At 49.1% G+C, this 23,456-nt stretch overlaps 1 protein-coding gene across 1 annotated transcript in view; it reads left to right on the top strand.

Annotated features, from left to right (window-relative positions):
* EDC4 (enhancer of mRNA decapping 4) overlaps window positions 1-23,456 on the top strand; it is a 703,483-nt gene that overhangs the window by 606,626 nt on the left and 73,401 nt on the right. The window contains exon 27 of the mRNA XM_069217586.1: window positions 16,830-17,049. Coding sequence (XP_069073687.1) covers window positions 16,830-17,049 — 220 coding nt within the window. The remainder of the gene's footprint in view (window positions 1-16,829; window positions 17,050-23,456) is intronic.

The following is a 23,456-nucleotide window of genomic DNA, read 5'->3' as shown; positions in this document are numbered from 1 at the left end:
ACCCTACTATGGACTGGGCACAGGTCTTGGGCGAAGCCAATGGTCTGGATACTTCTCCTGACGCTGGCATGCTGTCTCCTCCTACCATGGCTACGGCGGAGGGAGCTACCTATAGTATGGTGGTTAGTAGGGCGGCTGAGGTCCTTGGCCTTGAGTTACCTACTGTTGAAGTCAGGTCTAATCTCCTGACGGAGGTGCTTCAGCCTGGGGCTTCTACGTCAGAACCCCTTCTTCCATTTAATGAGGCCCTCACTGATGTCCTTTTAGGTACATGGTCCAAACCCAACACAAGGGCTCCTGTGAACAGGACTATCACTCACCGCCATCGGCCTGCGCTGAATGACCCAAAGTTCCTGTCCCAACATCCTACACCTGAGAGTCTTGTAATCCAGGCATCCTCTTCTTCTGGCGCGTTCCCTTCCACACCTCCGGATAGGGAATCCAAAAGGCTGGAACAATTTGGTAAGAAGTTGTTTTCTTCCTCCAGCCTCGCACTGCGGTCCGTTAACACCGCATGTCTTTTGGGACGTTAGTCCCATTCACTGTGGGATATGGTTGCACAAGTCCTGCCGCAGATACCGGAGAAAGCCCATGCTATCGTCTCCCAAGCAGTGAAAGATGGGAGCGATGTGGCAAAGTTCACGATCTGTTGTGGGCTGGATACGACCGACTCTCTGGGCAGATCGGTTGCGACGACAGTGGCCTTACGGTGCCATGCCTGGTTATATACGTCTGGCTTCTCGGGGGATGTCCAACAGTCACTCATGGACATGCCCTTTGATGGCACCCGTCTCTTCGGAGACAAAGCGGCCTGGCCTTGGAGAGGTTCAAGGATTCCCGGGCTACGGCTCGGTCCCTTGGCCTTTCTTCGGCCACACGCCCCCCATTGTCCGCTTTTCGACCCTTTTGTGGCCACGGAAGGGGCGCCCTGTCATGTCCTCAACTAAGCCACCGGGCCTTGCACTCTGAGCAGCCTATGTGTGGCCGTGGGCGCGGAATCCCACATGGCCGTGGGACAGGGAACCAGAGGTCTGTCCAGTCCACCTCTGCCCCCGCTGCAGCCTCCAAACCTTCCTAGTCCGTTTCCTCACTCCCGCCCACTTGGTAGCAGAAACCGCCATCACTTGCCCCACTGGGAACATTTCACCATGGACGGGTGGGTTTTGCAAATCATTCGGAAGGGCTACTCCCTCCTTTTCGAATCCGCGCCACCACACATGCCACCATCCTTCCATCACCTTCTGGAGGATCATTTGGTGCTTCTCTGCCAGGTAGTCACGGCTCTCTTGGCCAAGGGAGCTATAGAAAAGGTTCCTGTGCCAGAAGTAGGTTGTGGTTGTTATTCCTGCTACTTTCTGATACCGAAGAAGGACAAAGGTTTGCGTCCTATCCTAGATCTTCGGGACCTGAACTACTTCCTCAAGAAGGAGAAGTTCAAAATGCTCACCCTGGCTCAGGTTCTGTCTGCCTTGGACCCAGGAGACTGGATGGTAGCGTTGGACTTTCAGGACGCTTATTTCCATATCACCATCCTGCCAGCCCACAGACGTTACCTATGATTCGTGGTAGGTCACCAGCACTTTCAGGTTACCGTGCTCCCTTTCGGCCTTACCAGTGCCCCTCGGGTGTTCACGAAAGTGATGGCGGTGGTTGCAGCTCATCTGTGCAGGTTAGGGGTCTCAGTCTTCCCCTACCTAGACGACTGGCTGTTGAAGGCGCGTTCGCCCCTGACAGTGGTCTCCCACCTTCAGACTACGGCGAACCTCCTGAACCAGCTGGGGTTCACTATCAATGTGCCGAAGTCACACCTGACTCCCTCTCAGACGCTCCCATTCATCAGAGCTGTTCTGGACACAGTGTGGTTTCGGGCTTATCCTCCCGAAAAGTGAGTCCAAGACATTCAGGCTATGATTCCGATCTTTCAGCCTTGGTCTTGGGTGAGACAGACTCTGAGGCTGCTGGGCCTCTTGGCCTCCTGCATCCTGCTAGTGACACATGCCAGGTGGCATATGCGGGCTCTGTAGTGGGACTTGAAGTTCCAGTGGGCGCAGCATCAGGGGAATCTCGCCGACATGGTCCTGATCTCGGAAGGAACTGCGAAAGACCTGCAGTGGTGGCTTTCGAATCCCGATTGGGTCAATGGCAGATCCCTCTCCCTTCCCCACCCAGATCTCTCTATAGTGACAGATGCGTCACTTCTGGGTTGGGGCGGCCACATGGGAGAGGCGGAGATCAGAGGCCTCTGGTCTCCGGCGGAGTCTGGACTCCACATAAATATGCTGGAGCTCCGAGCGATCAGACTAGCGTTGAAAACATTCCTTCTCTCTCTCAAAGGGAAAGTGGTGCAGGTTTTCACGGACAACACTACCGCCATGTGGAATTCCAACAAAGAAGGCGGGGTAGGGTCCTGGACCCTTTGTCAGGAGGCACTACGCCTCTGGACATGCTGAAACATTAGGGCATTACCCTGATGGTTCAACATCTGGTGAGCTCTCTCAATGCCAGAGCAGACAAACTCAGCCGCCGACACACTGTTGATCACGAATGGCGTTTCCATCAGGAGGTGGCGCAAGGTTTCTTTCTCAAGTGGGCAGAGCCTTGGTTAGATTGGTTCGCCTCCACAGAGAACGCGCAATGTCAGCTATTTTGCGCTTTGGAGTTTCCAAGGCGGCACTCGCTCAGAGACGCTTTTCGTCTCAAGTGGAACTCCGGCCTCCTTTACGCCTATCCCTCTTCTGCCCAGATTTCTGAAAAAAATTAAGTACGACTGGGCCCAAGGTATCTTGGTGGCTCCGGACTGGGCTCGAAGAGTGTGGTATCCAGAGCTATTGAGCATGTCCATCGATCCTCCACTCAGACTGCCTCTTCAGGCGGATCTTCTGTCACAGCATCAGGGGACGGTCCTCCACCCGAACCTGTCCAACCTCCGCCTTCATGCGTGGAGATTGAGCGGCAACAGTTGACTGCATTTGCCCTTCCACCCGAAGTCTGCAATGTTATCTTGGCAGCCAGGCGTCCATCGACTAAAACTGTATACGCCTGTCGTTGGAATACATTTGTGGCATGGTGCACCAACAAATCTGTTGACCCCCTTTCTGCCCCTCTTTCAGAGGTTCTTCTGTTCATTTTTTCTTTAGCCCAGCAGGGCTCTGCATTGGGCACCCTTAAGGGGTATCTGTCTGCCATTTCTGCCTTTCTTAGGCTTCTTGATCAGCCCTCACTCTTTAAATCTCCTCTTGTGAGTAGGTTCTTGAAGGGGCTCACCCACTTATTTCCTCCCACTCCCTTCATCTTGCCTCAGTGGGATCTTAATCTTGTACTTACTTGCTTGATGTGTACCCCCTTTGAGCCAATGCATAATTGTCCCTTGCAGGTCCTCGCGTTCAAAACTTTGTCATCGCTAACACCTCTGCTCGCAGGGTGTGTGAGCTTCAGGTCCTTTCTTCAAAGCCTCCATACTTGTCTGTGCACCCTGACAAAGTGGTGTTTTGCACTAGAGCTTCCTTCCTTCCTAAGGTGGTTACACCATTTCATGTAGGCCAGTCCATCACTTCAGGAAGTTGGCTCTGTATGCACTATTTCAAAGTAAGGAATAGTATGCACAGAGTCCAAGGGTTCCCCTTAGAGGTAAGATAGTGGCAAAAAGAGATAATACTAATGCTCTATTTTGTGGTAGTGTGGTCGAGCAGTAGGCTTATCAAAGGAGTAGTGTTAAGCATTTGTTGTACATACACACAGGCAATAAATGAGGAACACACACTCAGAGACAATTCCAGGCCAATAGGTTTTTGTATAGAAAAATATATTTTCTTAGTTTATTTTAGGAACCACAGGTTCAAATTCTATATGTAATATCTCATTTGAAAGGTATTGCAGGTAAGTACTTTAGGAACTTTGAATAATCACAATAGCATATATACTTTTTACATAAAACACATATAGCTATTTTAAAAGTGGACACAGTGCAATTTTCACAGTTCCTAGGGGAGGTAAGTTAATGTTAGTTCTTGCAGGTAAGTAAACCACCTACGGGGTTCAAATTGGGGTCCAAGGTAGCCCACCGTTGGGGGTTCAGAGCAACCCCAAAGTCACCACACCAGCAGCTCAGGGCCGGTCAAGTGCAGAGTTCAAAGTGGTGCCTAAAACACATAGGCTTCAATGGAGAAGGGGGTGCCCCGGTTCCAGTCTGCCAGCAGGTAAGTACCCGCATCTTCGGAGGGCAGACCAGGGGGGTTTTGTAGGGCACCGGGGGGGGGGGACACAAGTCCACACAGAAAGTACACCCTCAGCAGCGCGGGGGAGGCCGGGTGCAGTGTGCAAACAAGCGTCGGGTTTGTAATAGGAATCAATGGGAGACCAAGGGGTCTCTTCAGCGGTGCAGGCAGGCAAGGGGGGCTCCTCGGGGTAGCCACCACCTGGGCAAGGGAGAGGGCCTCCTGGGGGTCACTCCTGCACTGGAGTTCCGATCCTTCTGGTCCTGGGGGCTGCGGGTGCAGGGTCTTTTCCAGGCATCGGGATCTGGGAATCAGACAGTCGCGGTCAGGGGGAGCCTCGGGATTCCCTCTGCAGGCGTCGCTGTGGGGGCTCAGGGGGGACAACTTTGGTTACACACAGTCTTGGAGTCGCCTGGGGGTCCTCCCTGTAGCGTTGTTTCTTCACCAGTCGAGTCGGGGTCGCCGGGTGCAGTGTTGCAAGTCTCTCACGCTTCTAGCGGGAATTGCAGGGGTCTTTAAAGTTGCTCCTTTGAAACAAAGTTGCAGTCTTTGTTGAACAGGGCCGCTGTTCTCGGGAGTTTCTTGGTCCTTTTAGAGCAGGGCAGTCCTCTGAGGATTCAGAGGTCGCTGGTCCTGGGGAAAGCGTCGCTGGAGCAGTTTTCTTCCGATGGGGGGGGGAGACAGGCCGGTAGAGCTGGGGCCAAGGCAGTTGGTGTCTCCGTCTTCTCTGCAGGGTTTTTCAGCTCAGCAGTCCTCTTCTTCTTTAGGTTGCAGGAATCTGAGTTCCTAGGTTCTGGGGAGCCCTTAAATACTAAATTTAAGGGCGTGTTTAGGTGTGGGGGGTTAGTAGCCAATGGCTACTAGCCCTGAGGGTGGGTACACCCTCTTTGTGGCTCCTCCCAAGGGGAGGGGGTCACATTCCTATCCCTATTGGGGGAATCCTCCATCTGCAAGATGGAGGATTTCTAAAAGTTAGTCACCTCAGCTCAGGACACCTTAGGGGCTGTCCTGACTGGCCAGTGACTCCTCCTTGTTATTCTCATTATTTCCTCCGGCCTTGCCGCCAAAAGTGGGGCCGTGGCTGGAGGGGGGCGGGCAACTCCACTAGCTGGAGTGCCCTGTGGTGCTGGAACAAAGGGGGTGAGCCTTTGAGGCTCACCACCAGGTGTTACAGCTCCTGCCTGGGGGAGGTGATAGCATCTCCACCCAGTGCAGGTTTTGTTACTAGCCACAGAGTGACAAAGGCACTCTCCCCATGTGGCCAGCAACATGTCTCGAGTGTGGCAGGCTGCTAAAACCAGTCAGCCTACACGGGTAGTTGGTTAAGGTTTCAGGGGGCACCTCTAAGGTGCCCTCTGGGGTGTATTTTACAATAAAATGTACACTGGCATCAGTGTGCATTTATTGTGCTGAGAAGTTTGATACCAAACTTCCCAGTTTTCTGTGTAGCCTAAATGCACAGTGTACAAAATCAACCCAGTCTTGAGAGGACTCTGAGTTTCTCTAAGCTTAATCCTGTTCTCCTCAGTAATAAGCCCAAACCCATCAATCAGTGCCTCTTTGAAGATCTGGTAGTTGTCTGCATCCTCTTCCCTGACCACCAAACGTTTGTCTCTGCCTTTGTCAGCAAATGAGAGCCACAAGATACTCGCCCACCACTTCTGGGGGTACCTTTTGGATTTTACAGGCCCTCTCCAAAGCAGGATCCACTAGTGGATATCATCCCCAGACTTCTAAGAGGGTACTATCCTGCCGAGATTCCTAGAGTCAGTGTTCCTCCAAGATCCTGGACTTTAGTGCTGCCACAATGGGGTTCTCACACCACATTTGACCTCTATCCACCTCTCAGGTTTCCCTTTCAAGGGCCAGCCGCTCTCTCTTTAACTTGAGCTTTGCCTTCTCAGGTTTGAGCAAGCTGTACCTTCTATCGAAAGCTGCCTCCTCTGAGTTATTAGAGTGGGTGGCCTCAGCAGAAGATGCTAAGGAAAGTGAGGATGAGGAGGACCTATTCCTCCTTGTAACCTTTTGTACCCTTCCAGGCAGAGTAAAAGTGGCCCTACTAGTGCGACTCCTTTGTACTACCAGTACCTCCCTCTCCAGGCCCAGAGTTATCCTCAAAGATCTCCTCTGAATCCTCAGGGACATGTCCGGCGTGAGAGCCTGAGGTACTAGGTACTTCCATCTCCAACTCTGTAAGATCACCCCCCTTATCAGGATTTCTGGATGCTATTCTGGATGAGCATCTCTAGGAGAAAAGTTCTAGTAGGGTGACTTACCTGCCTTCAGTTTTCTATACTTGCACAGTGACCTACAGTCCCAGAACCTAAGGGCACTAAACAAAGACCTCTGGGTATGTTTAGATTCCCCATTAGACGAAATGGTACTAGTGTAGTGTAAGTATATCTACTAGTACCTTAGGGCTCTAAACCTTTAAAGAGATTGGGTATAGGTCTATGCTCGACTCTTTACAAATCAATCCATACACTAAATAAATGAGATGCAGAAGTCACACAAAAAACAGGACTACTATGTAAGGAACCTAAGGACTGGAGAAGTGCCAAAACACCAAAGGTAAGTAGTAGGGATTCCCCAGGCACCCATGTGAAGAGGTGTTACTTAGGCAGGGTTTTCCATGGGATAACATAGGCAAGTCGCGGTTAGAGTTTTCGTGTTCCAAGACCCTTCCCAAAGGACCCAGAGGAAACGCTTTGGGACATAGAAGGTTCATTAGTGCCCCCACACGTGAATACTCAGAGAGGTTTAGTATCTACACTAGGGAGCCCATGTGCATAGGGGCGAATTTGTCAGAACCTCCCATTGAAGTCATTGGGGACCTCGACTGCCCAGCTGATTCTGTGACCCAAGGACCAGGTTGATGGAGCCCAGGAAGGATTTCGGGCACAGAGTACCTGTGGAGAGAGGGGACAGAGTCCAAACCACCTGGAGGTGTCCAGGGGGCGCAGGAAGGTAATGCCCATCCTTTTCTTAGATACTTCACTGTTCAATGATTGTTGTGAAGATGCAGCTGCGGCATCCAGGCGATGCAGGAAGATCCTAGGAGTTGTCCAGGAGTGTCCCACATCGGATGTAGAGCTGTTCCTGCATTGAATTTAGAGGGGTCAGTGGTCAGCAGGACCACCAACAAGCCTTGGTAAGAGCCACAGGGGTGTTGCAGGAAGAGTTGCAGTTGTGGGGTCAGCAAGGTCCAAGGGACTCAATCTTTACAGGAAAGTCAGGGCCAGCCCTCAGCAAGGAGGAGAGCCAGCAGGAATTGATGGAGACCACAGGAGCACCCTCTGGCAGCAGGCACACGGAGCCTTAAGGAGGCCTCAGCAGCACAACAAAGATGGATGCTCACGTCGCAGAGGTTGCAGAGCGGATGGTGTTCTTGGAGCTGTGTGATGCTGGAGGCTTGGGTTTCTTGGAGCTAGGAGGTCTTTGGACTGAAGAGCCAATAAGCCTTGGCAATGACAGGCAGAGGCGGTTCCCAAGGATTTCATCCCAGCAGCTCAGAGGGACTAAAGTCTTCCCAGTTGCAAAGATAGGTCAGACCTCTGGAGAGTCACAGAACCACCACCTGTGTTGTAGAGCCTTGAAGAATCAAGAAGACAGCAGGATCCACAAACCGGTCATCTATGTTGAAGTACCTGCAGATGCAGGGGAGTGACTCCTTTACTCGAAGAGACATTCCTTCTGGATGTCCTCAGTGCAGGCAGAGTCCTTGTGTCTCTGAAGAACGCACAACCACAGAAGTTGCAGTCCTTGCAGGACCTGGAGACAAAGCCGCAGTATGACCTCGCCTACCAGTTGAAGTCTTGTCTTGGTTCCTGATGAAGGCCAGCAGCAGAAGTTGGTGTCCAGGAGACAGAAGTGTCTGGAAGAAGTATCTTGCCGACCAATCTAGGTCTCATCCTCAGGGGAGCCCTTATGTAACCCAGGAAAGGGGTTGGACAACTACTGCAGTGATCCACCTATCAGGGACGCTACTCTGCTGTGCTGACCAGTCAGATACTCCCAGGGTCCTCTGCTCATCTCATCTCCAAGATTGCAAAATCAAGACGCCACCTGGCAGAGCTCTGGGCACCAGTAAAGGACATTTAAACAGGTGTCCCTAGTCTAATATGGAGAGTGATCAAAGGCAGTGCAAGAGTAAAACGCACAACACTCTCACATCAGAATCTAACGTATGAATTAATCTAATAGAGCTCTGGGCACCTCCATAGGGGAGGAGCTGGACAAGGGGGGTGGTCATTCCCTGGTTCCTTTGTGTGTTTTCACACCAGAGCGGGTGCCGGGGGGGTCCTGCACTGGCCAAAACCGGTTTTGCAAGGAGGGCATCAAATGTGCCCTTCAAAGCAGACTGGTGGTGCTCTGAAGCACCCTCACCTTTAAAGGCGCATATGCTGTTTTCATAGTTACCTAAGGGCATCCTATGGGGCTGCACTTCCTTCTATTCCTTCATCTTTGTTTTAAAAAAGGGTTTGTGAAAGAGAATTAACTAGTCAAATGATTTTTTTCCAGCCAATTAAAATTTCATTTATATATAAATATTTATATGTATGTCGATTTACCTTTTTAAATACAATCTGAAGAAATTTGCAATTGTAGCCTTTTTATTCTAGGCTGCAAACTATTTGTCTTAAGTGTTTCCCAAGGCCTCACTAAAGAAAGACGAACATCTTCACTTAAGAACACATAGCATAAAGAAGTGCTCCAGGACCCCCGCAAGTGGGCAGAACTATTATAATCTTATAACTTCAATGGAGATTCCCCTAAGCAAGAACTAGGATTACAGGTAAGAAGCAATTTGTTCTGCACACTCCTTAGGCATCCCTATTTTAGATACCTGTCGGGCTGTGAAGTGGGCCTTGATTCACACCCTTACCAGGAATTATTGCTCGGAATCAAACTCATAAAAAGATGGCCATTTTGCATGGTCCATGCAGCAGGATTTTTATCTTGTGACCATTTTTTCAGACTCATCCCCTGGGTGGGGCATTGCTGTGGTATTGATTTCAAGGGGTGTGGAATCTCCAGGTAGAGGTATCCTTCTGAAGAAGTTACTTCTGTAACAATCGTTCTGGTGGATACTCTAGCTCTTGCAGATTCCTCACTAGTTCCGCCCACCTCTCCGTTCTAAGGAGTTGTATCTGATAGAGACTCATAGCTGCATATTCCTTACCTTTGAATTTCCCAGGCTTCAGTTTAGATCTGAAAGATTTTCGTGAGCAGTACCCCTGCACGTCGTCGGGTGGAGTTGATCGGGTCAACGTGCATCGTCCACGCCGGGAAGACGTTGCTCTACCTATATGGGGGCCACCCAGGTGCTCTGACATCACTTCTTTTCTTTCCCCACCAGTCAGCGCTGTTCCGGAAAAGAGATACCCCTTAGTCATTTTTTGACTGGCTTTTTTTAACGTTTTGTCGAGAATTTGTAAGGATTGTCCTCCTGGTATGTGGATCATGTTATCTAGGAAGACAGAATTCAAGCCCTGTGAAGCCTGTCACCGACCAATGTCAGTGACTGACCCACATCTCATCTGCTTGTGGTGTCTGAAGCATGACCGAGACTAAGTTGTGCCCCGATTGCCGCTCATGCACCCAAATACTTTGAGGAAGCGGTCCCCAAAGCTCATGGCGGCCCAGCATGCGTCTCCGTGTAAATCGAGGTCCTAGTCAAGAGGAAGGCCTCTGGACCGGTCGCAAAGCCCAAAGTCATCGTCCCATTCTAAGTCCTCAGGACAGTTGGGTAAGTCAAGGCACAAGAAGAAGAGCAAGGAGTCAAAGAGGTCTTTGACTTTGCCTTGTCCGTCAGCCAGCGAGACGAGGGAGCGTCAGCATTCAAGGCCTGGTTCTTCGGAACCTGCACTTGGGCCATCTCCGCACCTCCCCAACTTTCCAGGAGCCAGAGCGACCCCTGCCCAGCTGAAGGAGTTTTCTGAGGGCATACGCCTCATTTTTGGGCATCCCGGCCCCTCTGACCTTCCTTCGGGCCCCACGGGGTCAGAGGGGATCCCATCTGGTTTCAGGCCAGCAGCTTCGGCTCCAGGGGGCCCCTAGGGATCTATTCTTGGATCTGGACCGGTGGCGGTCGTACCAACTCAACCTTCCCTGGCGCTAGTCCCAATGTCAAGGCTCCCCGCGCCAACATCCCCATTGTGATTCCCGACTGACATGGATGCCAGCAGGAACCTTGCTTCCTACATCAGAGCCTGACCCCTACTGCTTTGTGCTAGGTCTTGGGGGAGGAATGGACCCTGCAAAATACAGAGAAGCCCCAACTATGGACTGGTGTGGGGACCTGGTGAAGCAAGGGGACAGGATACTACTCCAGATACTGGCCTGTTTTCCCCCCCTACTGTGGCTATATATACGAAGGTGGTGCAGAGGGTGGCTGACGTTCTTGACTTTGTTTCCCTCTGTGGCTGTCAAGACTAACATCTTGAGAGTTGTTGCATCAGGAAGTTTTTTTTGCCAGAACCCTTACTCCCGTTCAATGACTTCCTAACTGACGTCCTGTTGGGGACCAGGTCTAAACCCAACACAGGTGAATTGTGCGATTGCCCCCCGGCACCTCTCTACCCTCAGAGACCCAAACTTCCTCACCCAACACTCTGCCTTTGAGAGCCTGGTGGTACAACCTCAACATCCCAAGGAGCGGTTCCTAATGTCGTTTCTGCCCCCTAATGAACATTGCATGCCTTTTTGGCCATTACTCCCACACACTGTGGGACACAGTTGTGCAAATGCGGGCACAGGTTCTTGAGGAGGCCTGTGCTCTACTCTCTGACTTGATGATGAGAGAGATGCAGCAAAGCTCACAATATGATGTGGACTCAACACGACTGACTCACTGGGCAGAACGGTTTCATCTACCTTGGCCCTGAGTCGCCACACCTGATTGAGGACGTCTGACTTGTCAGGTGATGTCCAACCTTCTCTTATGGACATGCACTTCGATGGCACCCATCTCTTCGGAGACAAGGCAGATTCAACGCTGGAGGGCTTTAGGTGACTCTCGGGATATGGCCAAGCCCTTGGGCCTCTCTCTGCCCCCCGTTATCCCCAATATGCCTTTTGCCCCTTTTGTGTCTAAGGAAGAGGCTTCCAGCCATGCCATTTCCCTCCCAGCCACCGAGCCATGCATGGTCTGCAGCCTCTGCGTGACTGAGAACATGGTACCCACCTGGCCTCCCCCAGCTGCTGCAGCCCCCAAACCTTACTAATCTGCCCCTTTACCATCATGGGCACCAAGTTGGTGGCAGGATTCGCCATCACCTGCCCCAGTGGTAGTCCATAACATCGGACAGGTGGGTGTTGCAGATTGGCCAAAGCGGCTACTCTTGAACCTTCGAGATTATCCCTCCCTCCATGCTACCATCTCATGCTTGACTGATGGAGGACCATCTGTCCCTTCTCCGCAAGGGAGTCGCAACTCTCTTGGCCAATCGAGCTATAGAAGGGGTTCCGGTGCCAGAAGAAGACTATGGTTGCTATTCCCACTACTTTCTGGTTCCCAAAAAGGACAAGGGCCTTTGTCCTATTTTAGATCTCCGAACTCTCAACCTCTTCCTCAAGAAGGAGAAATTCAGTTTGCTCACATCGGCTTAGGTCTTGTCGGCCCTGGACCCAGGCGACTGGAGATAGCGTTGGACTTGCAGGACACACATTTCATCATTCCTGTCCTGCCTACCCACAGATGTTATTTGTGGTTTACAGTAGGCCACAATCATTTTCAGTTCACTGTGCTTCCCTTTGTCCTTACCAGCGCCCCTTGGGTGTTCACCAAAGTGATGGCGGTGGTTGCAGCTCATCTGGGGGGATCAGGGGTTTCAGTCTTCCCCTATCTTGACGACTGGCTGTTGAAGGCGAGCTCACCCCAGGCTGTCATCTTCCCCATCTAACTATGAAGGACCTTCTGCATTCGTTGGGGCTCACTATAGATGTGCCAAAGTCACACCTGACTCCCTCTCAGATGCTCCCTTTCATCGCAGCTGTTCTGAACACAGTGCAGTTTCAGGCATATTCTGCCAAATGGGGGTCAAAGGTATTCAGGCTATGATACAGATGTTTCAGCCTCTGTCCTGGATTTCGGTGAGACTTACTCTGAGGCTACTGAGCCTCATGATCTCCTGCATCCTGTTAGTGACACATGCCCGCTGGCGTAAGCATGCTCTGCAGTTGGACCTCAAGTTCCAGTGGGCACAGCATCAAGGGAATCGCTCCGACATGGTCCAGATCTTGGAGAGAACTACAGAAGACCTGCAGTGGTGGCTAACGAACTGCGATTGGGTTAGAGGCAGACATCTCTCCCTTCTCTAACCAGATCTCACAGTACTGACAGATGCGTCACTCCTGGGATGGGGCGGCCATCTAGGGACGGGGAGATCAGAGGACTCTGCCGGAAGCAGGACTCCATATCAACATGCTGGAGCTCTGAGCTATCCGACTGCCAATGAAAACCTTCAGACCCTCCATCAGGGGAAAGCTGGTGCTGGTGTTCACGGACAATACCACCACCATGTGGTACTGCAACAAACAGGGCGGAGTGAGATTGTGGACCCTTTATCCGGATGCCCAGCATCTCTGTTCTTGGCTGGAACATTGAGGCATTTTCCTGGTGGTTCAACACCTGGTGGACTCTCTGAACGCCAGGGCAGATAAACTCAACCGTAGATGCCTAGCGAACCAAAAATGGCATCTCCACCTGGAGGTTGTGCAAGGTTCCTTTCAGTAGTGGGGAGAGCCTTGGTTAGATCTGTACGCCACCGCAGACAGCGCTTTATGTCAGCAGTTTTGCAAGGTGGAGTTTTCAAGGCGACCTTCACCTTGGAGGCGCTTTTCGTCTTGAGTGGAGCTCAGGCATCCCATACGCCTTTCTGCACATACCACTCCTGCCCAGAGTTCTCAAGAAGATCGGAAACAGCTGGGCACAAGTCATTCTTGTGGCTCCAGACTGGGCACGAAGAGTCTGGTATCCTGAGCTACTGAGCATGGCCATTGATCTTCTGATCAGGCTGCCCTTTCAGGAGGATCGTCTGTTGCAGTGGCAGGGGAGGACTCTTCACCCAAATCTGTCCACTCTCCACCTTCTTGCATGGAGATTGAGCGATGGCAGTTGATGGCTTGGGACATTCCTCCAGAAAGTCTGTCACGTTATTCTGGCAGCCAGGCATCCATCCACCAAAATGGGTATACAGCTGCCGTTGGAAGAAATTTGTGGCGTGGTGTATAGAGAAACATGTTGATCCTCTCTCTGCCCCCCCTTTCTGACGTACTGCTCTTGCTCTTCATTCCCTTGCCCAGCAGGGGTCTACTCTGTATAGTCTTAAGGGCTATCTGTCAGCTTTCTGCCTTCCTGCAGCTGCTTGACCATCCCTCCTTCTTCAAATCCCCTCTTGTACATACTTTCCTAAAGGGTCTTCCCTCCTTCACCATTTATAATGCCTCAGTGCAATCTCGATCTGGTCTTAACATTCTTAATGTGTGCTCCCTTCAAGCCTCTCCACAATTGTCCCATCAGGCTTTTGACTTTGAAAGCAGCCTTCCTTGTGGCAGCTACATCTGGCCGCAGAGTAAGTAAGCTGCAGCCCTTATCTCCTAAGCCACCTTACCTCTCAGTCCTTCCACAAATTGGTGCTCTGCACTTGGGCCTCCTTTCTGCTGAAACTTGTCACCCCTATCATGTAGGCCAATCAATACCACTGCCTACTTTTTTTTTGCTCCTCCACATCCCTATAAAGAAGATGAGCAACTCCACCATCTGGGCCCAAAAAGAGGGTTGTCGTTCTACCTTTATCGAAAAAAAGAGTTCGGGTCGACGACCGACTCTTTGTGAGGCATGTTGGTGCAAAGAAAGGTAGAGCGGTGTAGAAGCGGACCGTCTCTAGGTGGGTCGTGCTCTGCATTAACATCTGCTGTGCACTGGGCAAGAAGGAACCGCCTGAAGTTTTGCAAGCACATTCCTCCAGAGCTAAAGCCGTGACCACTGGATTAGCACGAGGATTTCCGGGCCTGGATATTTGTCAAACAACATCATGGGCATCTCTGCACACATTGACTGAACACTACTGCCTGGACAGTCGGGTTCATAGGGATGGGCACTTTGCCCAGTCGGTCCTGCAGGACTTCCTTGTTTGAAATTGGTCTGCAGACCCACCACAATGGAGGTATTGCTTGGGTATCTATTCAAAAGTAAGGATTCTGTTGCTAAAAGTCTCTATCAGATGAACAAGTTACTTACCTTCAGTAATCCCTTATCTGGTAGAGACTATATCTAGCTGCAGATCACTCACTGGTCCACCTATCCTCACCTGTCTGCAAACAGATTTTTAGGGATAGGTCTGACCTCTTTTTGGGGCCCTAGTTGTTCAGACCGGTGGTCAGTGCACTTCATGGCTCTGCGATTCTGGTGTGAAAAGTCATGACAAGGTACTGATGTCAGTACCGCAACTTCATTCCGGTGTATACAACACTAACAATGCATTTGGAGCCTATGGACTCCACCTGGCAGCACACAGGGGTACTGCTCACGAAAATCTTCCGGGTATAGACTGACGCCTGGGAAATTCAAAGGTAAGGAATCTGCAGATAGGTATAGTCTTTACCAAATATGGCATTACTGAAGGTAAGTAACTTGTTCTTTATGTATAATTAATGTTTCAGGTTTTCACTTAAAACAGAAAATAAACAACAAAATACCACCTAAGCGAATATTAGTTTTCCGGTAGAAACTGTAAAACATCAGACTTTGCTACAATTTCGCTCCTTTCACACCCTCTATCAAACAGTATAAATACAGTCTCTACCTCTAAGCACTTTTCTGTGACGGATGCTCCTGCTGTTACTTGGGTCATGCTGAGCCACTTAGTGCTCTTTTGGATATCTGAAAGGTCCCTTGATCCCTAGGACTTACTTCTACTCCCATTTGGGACATGGGTCGCATTGTATAGTTTCATTGCTGAACAATCAGCAGAAGTCTCAGTGCGCACCAAGGAGCACCTTCACGATTCCCTCCTCCTTCGTTCAGAGGTGGAAAGATATTTGCTTCCAAAATATTAGGTATCATAGTTGTGGCAGCAAATATCACTGTTCAAATAGTTTGTTCCAGAATCTGTGGCCATCTGTAAAATACGGCACTCGTCACTCCTATTTTTTTGTATACATTGTGATGTATACAAAGCATATCTATAGGATCTGAACACCTTATTAGAGAGGTATCAGGGACTAGATCGTGAGCATGCTCATTTCTTATGGGCCATGCAAAGAGGTCCATGAACTGCTTTTGAAGAATCTTCACTGATTTTATTGCAAACAGTGACTTGTGTAATTGTATAAGCTGTAGACAGTACAGCTATTAGTTTCCTAGTATGTTGTATAGACTAATGTTTTGGCAACAACCGGTGTATTGATACAATCTGAACCTGCAGATTGACATATGGCCTCAATATCCCCAGATTCAACTTTCAGACCCACTGATTTCATGTCAGAAGAAGCTTGGAAACTATGGAAAACAATGTGGCCTCATTTCATGGAAACATATTGAGCTACTCTTATTCTTTCCCCCCAAGTTGGAAAATGCACTATGACAGTGCACACTGCACAGAATACACAGTTAAATTGCTTTGTGCAACTGGCACAAAGCCTCGCCGGAATACAGGCCCCCTCTACTTTAGAAAATGGAAGACGTGCTGAACTGGACTGGTGGAAAGTGGGATTTCAGGGCTTCGGACATACTAAAGTTGTTTGGTGGGAGAGAAAATGTAGGTACTTGAAAGAGCAAATTCACTGAAATGGTACAAATAAGGGAGTTAAGCGGAGCAAGGAAAGCAGGAATAGTTGATAATGGGAATGAATACGGGAAGGAAAAATATGAAATCGGCTTATTTCATAAGCATTGGAAACATATCCTAGTGATTATGTATGGGGGGGAAATACATTGCTAACCACTTATTTTTACAGTTTTTTGAAAACATCAGAAAACACTGAAAGAAATTACCAAAATTCACAACAAATAGAAACTGAAAACGTAGGTATAATCATAGTAAGGTTCCATTTTAGATTTTTGGTACACTGCATGGCTATTTTTCAGTTCTGTGGCCCTCATCTCTGCCTCTTAAAGAGTGTAAAAACAAACGTGGAACTGATGTTTAGCTCCGGAGGTGGCATCTATATGTCTTTGATATGTCTGACTGGATGGGGAGATGGAGTCAGGCGCCACCTGGTGGGACAGGAGAGCTGTTGCTGTGTTTCCATATCCAATCTGGTGCCTAGGGGATTCAAGAGATGAGGCATCTACAGAAAGAGTATACACCAAGACGATTGTTACAAAAGGTAAGTAGTATGCTCTTTAGACATCAACTGCAGAGCCCTTGATAATTTGACCAAACCATGCAGGAGAATAATTGTTTGAAAAATGAAATGTGCAAGCTTCATAATCTGGTGGCCTTCCTTGTGCTCTCTTGAGCATCTGCAGTTTCTGCATTACCGTTTCCCCAATTATTTATTTTTATTCAAATTATTTTCCCCTTATACATTTTCATTTATTGTTAAAACTTGATACATTTTCTCAGACATCTTCTGATATACACCTTTCTTTCTTTTTTTTGTCTGTAGCATGCAGGAATCTATTCTATCCCAGGTGCAAAGGATCATCAAGGGTGAAGTGAGCCAAGCAATGAAGGAGCAACAGGCAGTAGTTACATCCAGCATTATGCAGGCAATGAGGTCCGCTGCTGGCACACCCATACCCTCTTCTCACATTGACTTTCCATCCCAGCAAGCTCACATTCTGCAGCTGATGCAGCAGGGTCATGTCAATCAGGCATTTCAGAAGGTAAGACGGCAACAGTGGGTTTCATAATGTCCCTTTCAGCGATCTAGCCACGTTCTTTCTTTGGGTAATTTGAAAACAGTGGTATTCTAATGGATACTGCTAACCCCAGATTTCTCAACTTTAGAATATCCCCAGGCTCTAGACTGTGCCAGGAATCTTTAAACAACGTTGCTTCCGCATGCCGGTAGGAGGCACTGTGTGGCTCCGCATTGTCTTTGTTCTGCCAGAAACTGATGAAGGAGATGCATATAAGTGTCACTTCTGTATCAACGTTGGTTCTTTTCTTTTCATGCTTTCATACATTGATTTGGAGTTCGCTCTCACTTTATTTTTTATCAGTCGACTAGTTTTGTTTTAAAAATTCTTTTATTTCAGTGTGCATGGGAACAATATCCCCTCCTAAAACGACATGGTTTAGGCCTTTTAGGGACTGTCACAAACAGATGTCTGTAACATACCCCTGTGAGGTATGTCTCTGGTGTTTGGGTTCTTAGTATGACTCTGAGTCTTGCAAGGAGTGTGCCCTTATAAATGTAAAGACATTTCGGGAATGGGAAGCAAAGCTGTATTTTTCAGAATAGTGAAAGAAATCATGGAAATCTGACACAAATTCAAAGGTATAGGCCTGTTCCTGCCCTTGGGCTTTTCTCCCAGCAGGTCATTGTCGCGGTCCAATTCTTCGAGTCAGTTGAGGCAGATGCACAAGGAGGTCAAGCAGGACTCCTCCTTATCCTGCCAATCTCTGCCAGAGAAGTTGCGAAAATATCAGAGGGCCTCTGTCTTGCTCCCAGTCTCCCTCTGTGGAGCTGATTGTTATACTGATCCTGAGGTACCCCGAGTTTCTAGAGCCTTAAGTGACGTTGCAAGAGATTTAGGCATTTATGGTGCCTATGCTGCAACTTTTTGCCACTCTACCGACTTCCTCTGGTGCGCCTTCGGACCCCAAGGATCCATCGAGACCTCCAGTCATGTTTCCACTGACTGACTGATTAGTCCTCAACACTGTCTTTGCCTCCTGAACACGTTACGAGTTCCACTACTGTTTCAGAGCCAACTTCCATCCCATCAGCGAAACCCGTGCTGGTCCTTTTTATAATGACAGGCCACAACGTCGTCCGAGAAGGACTCACCATCTGCACTACAAAAAAGGTTGCCTTTCGAGACTGTATCAATGCACCTAGTTACAGCTCAGTCCAGTTCTGACAGAACCATTCCCTCCAGCGCTCCAACAACTTTTCTGTTCCAACTCAGATCAAAGTCAGCTAGCTTTTTGAGCTCACAGTGGAGATGACGGAAATGACTTTTCCCTACCCTACTGGGATGATAATCTGTTAGTGGATTTAGAAGAGACTAGACTGTTGGATACTTCCTGGGACAATGGGTTGGGTTCTCTCCCTGTATCATCAACGGAAGAGAAGGATTAATTTGCTCTGGACATAGGTGTATGAATGTAGGATCTTTCTGACATAGTTACCCCACTTTTTGCCTGGTATCAGTGTGTTTAGACTCTAGTACACTGGGATCCTGCTAATCAGGGCCTCAGTGTCGCTGCACTCTCCCCTAAATTTGATTTGGAAAGTGATTCCTTCACCCACCATTGGCATTCTGGGGTCCCGCTGTAAGTCCCTGGTAAATTGTTCTTAGATACCCAAGGCATTGGTACCCCAGGGGTATCCCATGGGCTGCAGCATGTATTATGCCACCCATGGAAGCCCATGCAGACTGTGTCTGCAGGCCTGCCATTGCAGCCTGCATGAAATGGTGCATGCACCTTTAACTTTAAATATAAGAATTGCCTTATATCACAGTCACCACACTTGGACTCTGTAAGTCTCCTCTTTGGTAGACCCTTCAGTCCAAGAGCAGGGTGTATGGTTCTGAGTGTGAGGATGTCCCTGCATGAGCAGTGGAAACCCTGCAAACCCCAGACTCCATTTTCTGGGCTTTGTAAGTGCGGGGAAGCCATTTTAAGGTATGTAGTGGACACTGGTCAACACGAGGTGTCCAACTACAAAATGCTGTAATAAAGCATCCTTTACATTTTGCAACACTTGTGTGGTTCTTTCTTGTGAATGAGTTACTGTCTGACTACTGTGGTATTGCAAGTGTTTCACATTCCTCCTGGATAAGCTTTAGCTACACACCTCAGCTACCCCTATTCACTATCACTAAGAGTTGCCTGTACTCAGTATAGGGTGCCACACCATAGGTGTACACCATAAACTGAGCCAGCTTCCTACAAACACCTCCACCCAGAGCAGGTTTTTGTACCTGGCATCCACGAGCGCTGGCTCTTAACTCATGAGGTCAGAAATCTGTCTAGGGTAGCTGTACAGGTTTAAACCAATCAGTTAACACACTAGTAGCCGGGTAGGTTTTCAAGGGGCACCTCTAGGGTGCCCTCTGAGTCATGTATTAATAAATCCATCACTGGATTAAGTGAGGGCTTGTTATTACAAAATGTTTATCAAACATCCCTAGTTTCAGTGAGACCATCATGTGGCTTGGGAACTCATAATGACCAGTGTCCAGCACATGTGCTCAAAATGGCTTCCCTGTTCACTTACTATTTAAGATTCAACAAGGACAGAGCAGGGGTATATCTGCTCATGCAGATATGTCCTCACATATGATATAATGCACCCTTCCTTAGGGCTGTAGGCCTTCTGTAGAGGTGACTTATAAATGTCATATGCAGTGGTAGGGGACCTGGCACATGGGGATGTGTGACAGGTCAAGTTTTCACTTTTGTCTGCGCCAAGACACGCAGCCTGAGATGGCAGCCCTGTGTGCTTTTGGGGCGAGGTCCCTGAGGGTGGCACAATTCGTGCTGCAGCCCTTAGGGACCTTCCTAGGTACCCTAGACCCTAATTACCAGGGATACCATTTACTTGGGACTTTCAGTGTGTGCTAAAGGTGGTGCCCATTGAGAGAACAACTGTACAATTTAGGGAAAGAGATCTGGCACTGGGGACCTGGTTAGCAGGGACCCAGTGCACTTTCAGTTGAAATCACATCTGATACCAGGCAAAAATTGGGGACTAACCATGCCAAAAAGGGTGCTTTCCTACGTGCCCTGCCCCCAAACAAAAGAGGATGAAACTAACCTTTCCCAAGAGAGTCTTCATCTTGTAAGTGAAAGAACCTGGAAGGGCCATCTGCATTGGCATGGTCAGTCCCAGGTCTATGTTCCACTGTGAAGTCCATTCCCTGTAGGGAGTTGAACCACCTCAACAGTTCAGAGTTTTCACCTCTCATCTGTATGAGCCATTTGAGAAGTCTGTGGTCGGTTTGAACTAGGACGTGAGAGCCAAATAAGTATGGTCTCAGCTTCTTCAGGGGCCAAACCACAACAAAGGCTTCCCTCTCTGACGCTTCAACGCTGCTCTCTGGGAAGTAACGTGCTAATGAAAGCAAAAGGCTGGTCATGGCCATCATCATTGATTTGGGATAGGACTACTCCTATCCCTTGTGCAGAGGTATCTGTCTGCACAATGAACTGCTTTGTGTAATCTGGAGCTTTTTGAATCACTGCTGAGCAGATTTTCTTTCAAGGTGTCACAGGCTTTTTGACAGTTCACCATCCAGTTCACTTTCTTTGGCATCTTCATGGAGGTGAGTTTTGTGAGGGGTGCCACAATGGCGCCATAGCCCTTCACTAACCTCCCGTAATACCCAGTCAAGCCAAGGGATGCCCTGACTTGAGTCTGGGTGGTTGGAGCGTTCCAGTCTAGAATGGTCTGGATCTTGGTGGTTGAACTTGTCCTCCACTTACAAGATGTCCCCTGTATACAACAGTGCCCTGCCCTATCCTGCACTTGCCGTCCTTGATAGTGAGGCCTGCACCTTTCAGAGCCCCCTGGACCTTCCCCAGGTGTATCAGGTGACCCTGATAGGTGGAGCTAAGGACCGCAATATCATCAAGATATGTGGCACTAAAGTCTTCCAACCCAGCCAAGACTTTCTTCACCAACCTCTGGAAGGTGGCAGGGGCATTCTTTAGTCCGAAAGGCGTAACAGTAAATTGGTAATGCTCTTCAGGAGTGGATAATGCTACTTTCTCTTTTGCTCCAGGGGTCAGACTTATCTTCAGGTGCTCTGATGTGAGATCAAAAATACCTGTCAATTAGTTCATTAGCCCTAGGAATTGGATGTGCATCTGTTTTGGTTACAGCATTGAGGCCTCTTCTCTTTCCACTCTGGGAATGAGGCTTGGGGACTACGACAGTTGGGCTGGCCCATGGTCTGTCAGAGTGCTCAGTGACCTCCAATTTATGCATCTTGCTTACTTCAACTTTGATGCTTTCTTTGACATTATCGGAGTGTCTGTAGATTTTATTTTTGACATGTGAGCTGTGCCCAGTGTCCACTTTTGTGTACACCAGTTAGTCCGACCAGGGGTCAAAGAGGGGCCTCTTTATACTGATGCAAGACTTGCCTGCTGTCAGTTTGCTGTTGGTCAGTGAGGGTATCTGACAAGACCACTCCTTCAACTGAACCATCTTTTGGGTTGCTGGAGACATCATCAGGGAGAGGTTCACTTGCAGCTTCCTGTCCCTCATCTGTGACCATGACCTTGGTCATCTCAGCTCTGCCTTGACAGGGTTTAATGTTTGACATGGATAACTCTTTTAGGGTTCCTGCAAGAGCCAAAGGCCACCAGGGCGGTCACTTCCCCTTTTCTTTCTAGGATAGGGTAGGGTCCACTGTTTGTCCTGTGGGCCCTAGGTGCCAACGGGCTGCAATACCCACACCTCCTATCCTGGTTGGAACGCCACCAGTGTAACTTTTTGGTCATACCTGAGGTTCTGGAGCTCTTGGCTAGCATCAAGGTTTTTAGATGACTTTGCCATGTACTTAGCCATTTGAGAGCGGAGGCCAAGTACATTGTCCACATTATCCTGTTTAGGTTCTCTGAGAGGCTTCTCTTATCCCTCCATTTCAAGACAAAGTGGGCTCCTCACAGGATGCCTAAACAGAAGTTCAAAGGGGTAAAAACCTACTCCCTTCTGTGGCACTTTACTGTAAGCAAAAAGCAGGCATTCAAGTAATATATCCTGTCTTCTTCTCAGTTTTTCAGGGAGTCCACCAACCATACCGTTCAATGTCTTGTTGAATCTTTCAACATTGCCATTGGTTTTTGGGTGGCATGGGATAGTGAACATGTAGGTCACACCACATTCAGCCCACATATGTTTCAGGCAGCCAGACATGAAGTTTGTGCCTCTGTCTGACAACACCTCCTTTGGAAAGCCCGCTCTGGTAAAGATATCAATGAGGGTCCTAGCTACTGCAGGGGTAGTAGTAATCCTCAGGGGAATTGCTTCAGGATACCTTGTTGCATGATCCACCACAACCAGTCTAAATTGGTTTCCTGATGCTGTTGGAGGGTATTGGGGACCAACAATATCAATCCCTACCCTCTCAAAGGGAACCCCAACCACTGGTAGTGGAATTAGGGGGGAGCCTTTGGGTGGCCACCTGTCCTGCCCCTGGCTTGATAGGCGGCACAGGAGTTACAAAAGTCCTTCACCTTCTGGACATACCTGGCCAGTAGAAGTGGTTCACCAACCTACTCCAAGTTTTTGCCTGACCAAGACACCCAGCTAGGGGAACGTCTTGGGCCAATGTGAGGAGAAACTCTCTAAACTGCTAAGGCACTACCCCCCTCCAAGTGGCACCAGGTTTGGGTTCTCTAGCCTCACTGTAAAGGAGTCCTACCTCCCAATAGGTCCTGTGGGAGCCACTGGCATCTCCCTTTTCTCTAATCAGCAGCTTGCTGTCTCAGGCCTTCAAGAGTGGGACATGTCCTAAGCGCCTGGCATAGACCTTCCCTAGAGGATCCCCCTGCTGTGTAAGTTCCTGTGGCTCACTTCCCTCTGGGGCTGAAAGGTTTTCTCCCTGAGGAGAGGGGATCTAATCTGGCATCTGTTTGGAAGCTGGTTACCCAGACTTCTTGCCTTTTCTCATGGTGGGTTGCACCATTATTCCAAACTTCAATTCTACTTTTTCACCCTGAGCTCTGCATTGTGCACCTGTTTTTACCCACTCATTGAGGCATACCCAACATAGATGTATGGGTCTTACTTTCAACCTCAGCCCATGCTGAGGACTCCAGATCATTGACTATCAGACATTTTACAGGAATTGTAGGAGATACCACCACCTTCTTTCGGCCAGTAAGGCTTCCCCATTCTAAAGACCCCATTGCCATGGGGGTTTACCTTTGCCTGATTATCAGCGTTGAGGACTGTATATGTCTCACCAGTCAAGTATTGATCTGAGGACACAAGCTGCTCAGTCACCATGGTGACACTGGCACCAGTGTCTCTCAGTGCCTCAACTCTAACACAATTGATATGTGGCTCTTGTCTGTATCTCTCCAGGTTACTTGGCCAGAGAGCCAG

This window comes from Pleurodeles waltl, chromosome 12 (genome assembly GCF_031143425.1).
Source record: "Pleurodeles waltl isolate 20211129_DDA chromosome 12, aPleWal1.hap1.20221129, whole genome shotgun sequence".
Taxonomy (NCBI): Eukaryota; Metazoa; Chordata; class Amphibia; order Caudata; family Salamandridae; genus Pleurodeles; species Pleurodeles waltl.
Note: the sequence above shows the minus strand (reverse complement) of the source record. Positions and strands in the feature narration are given on the sequence as shown.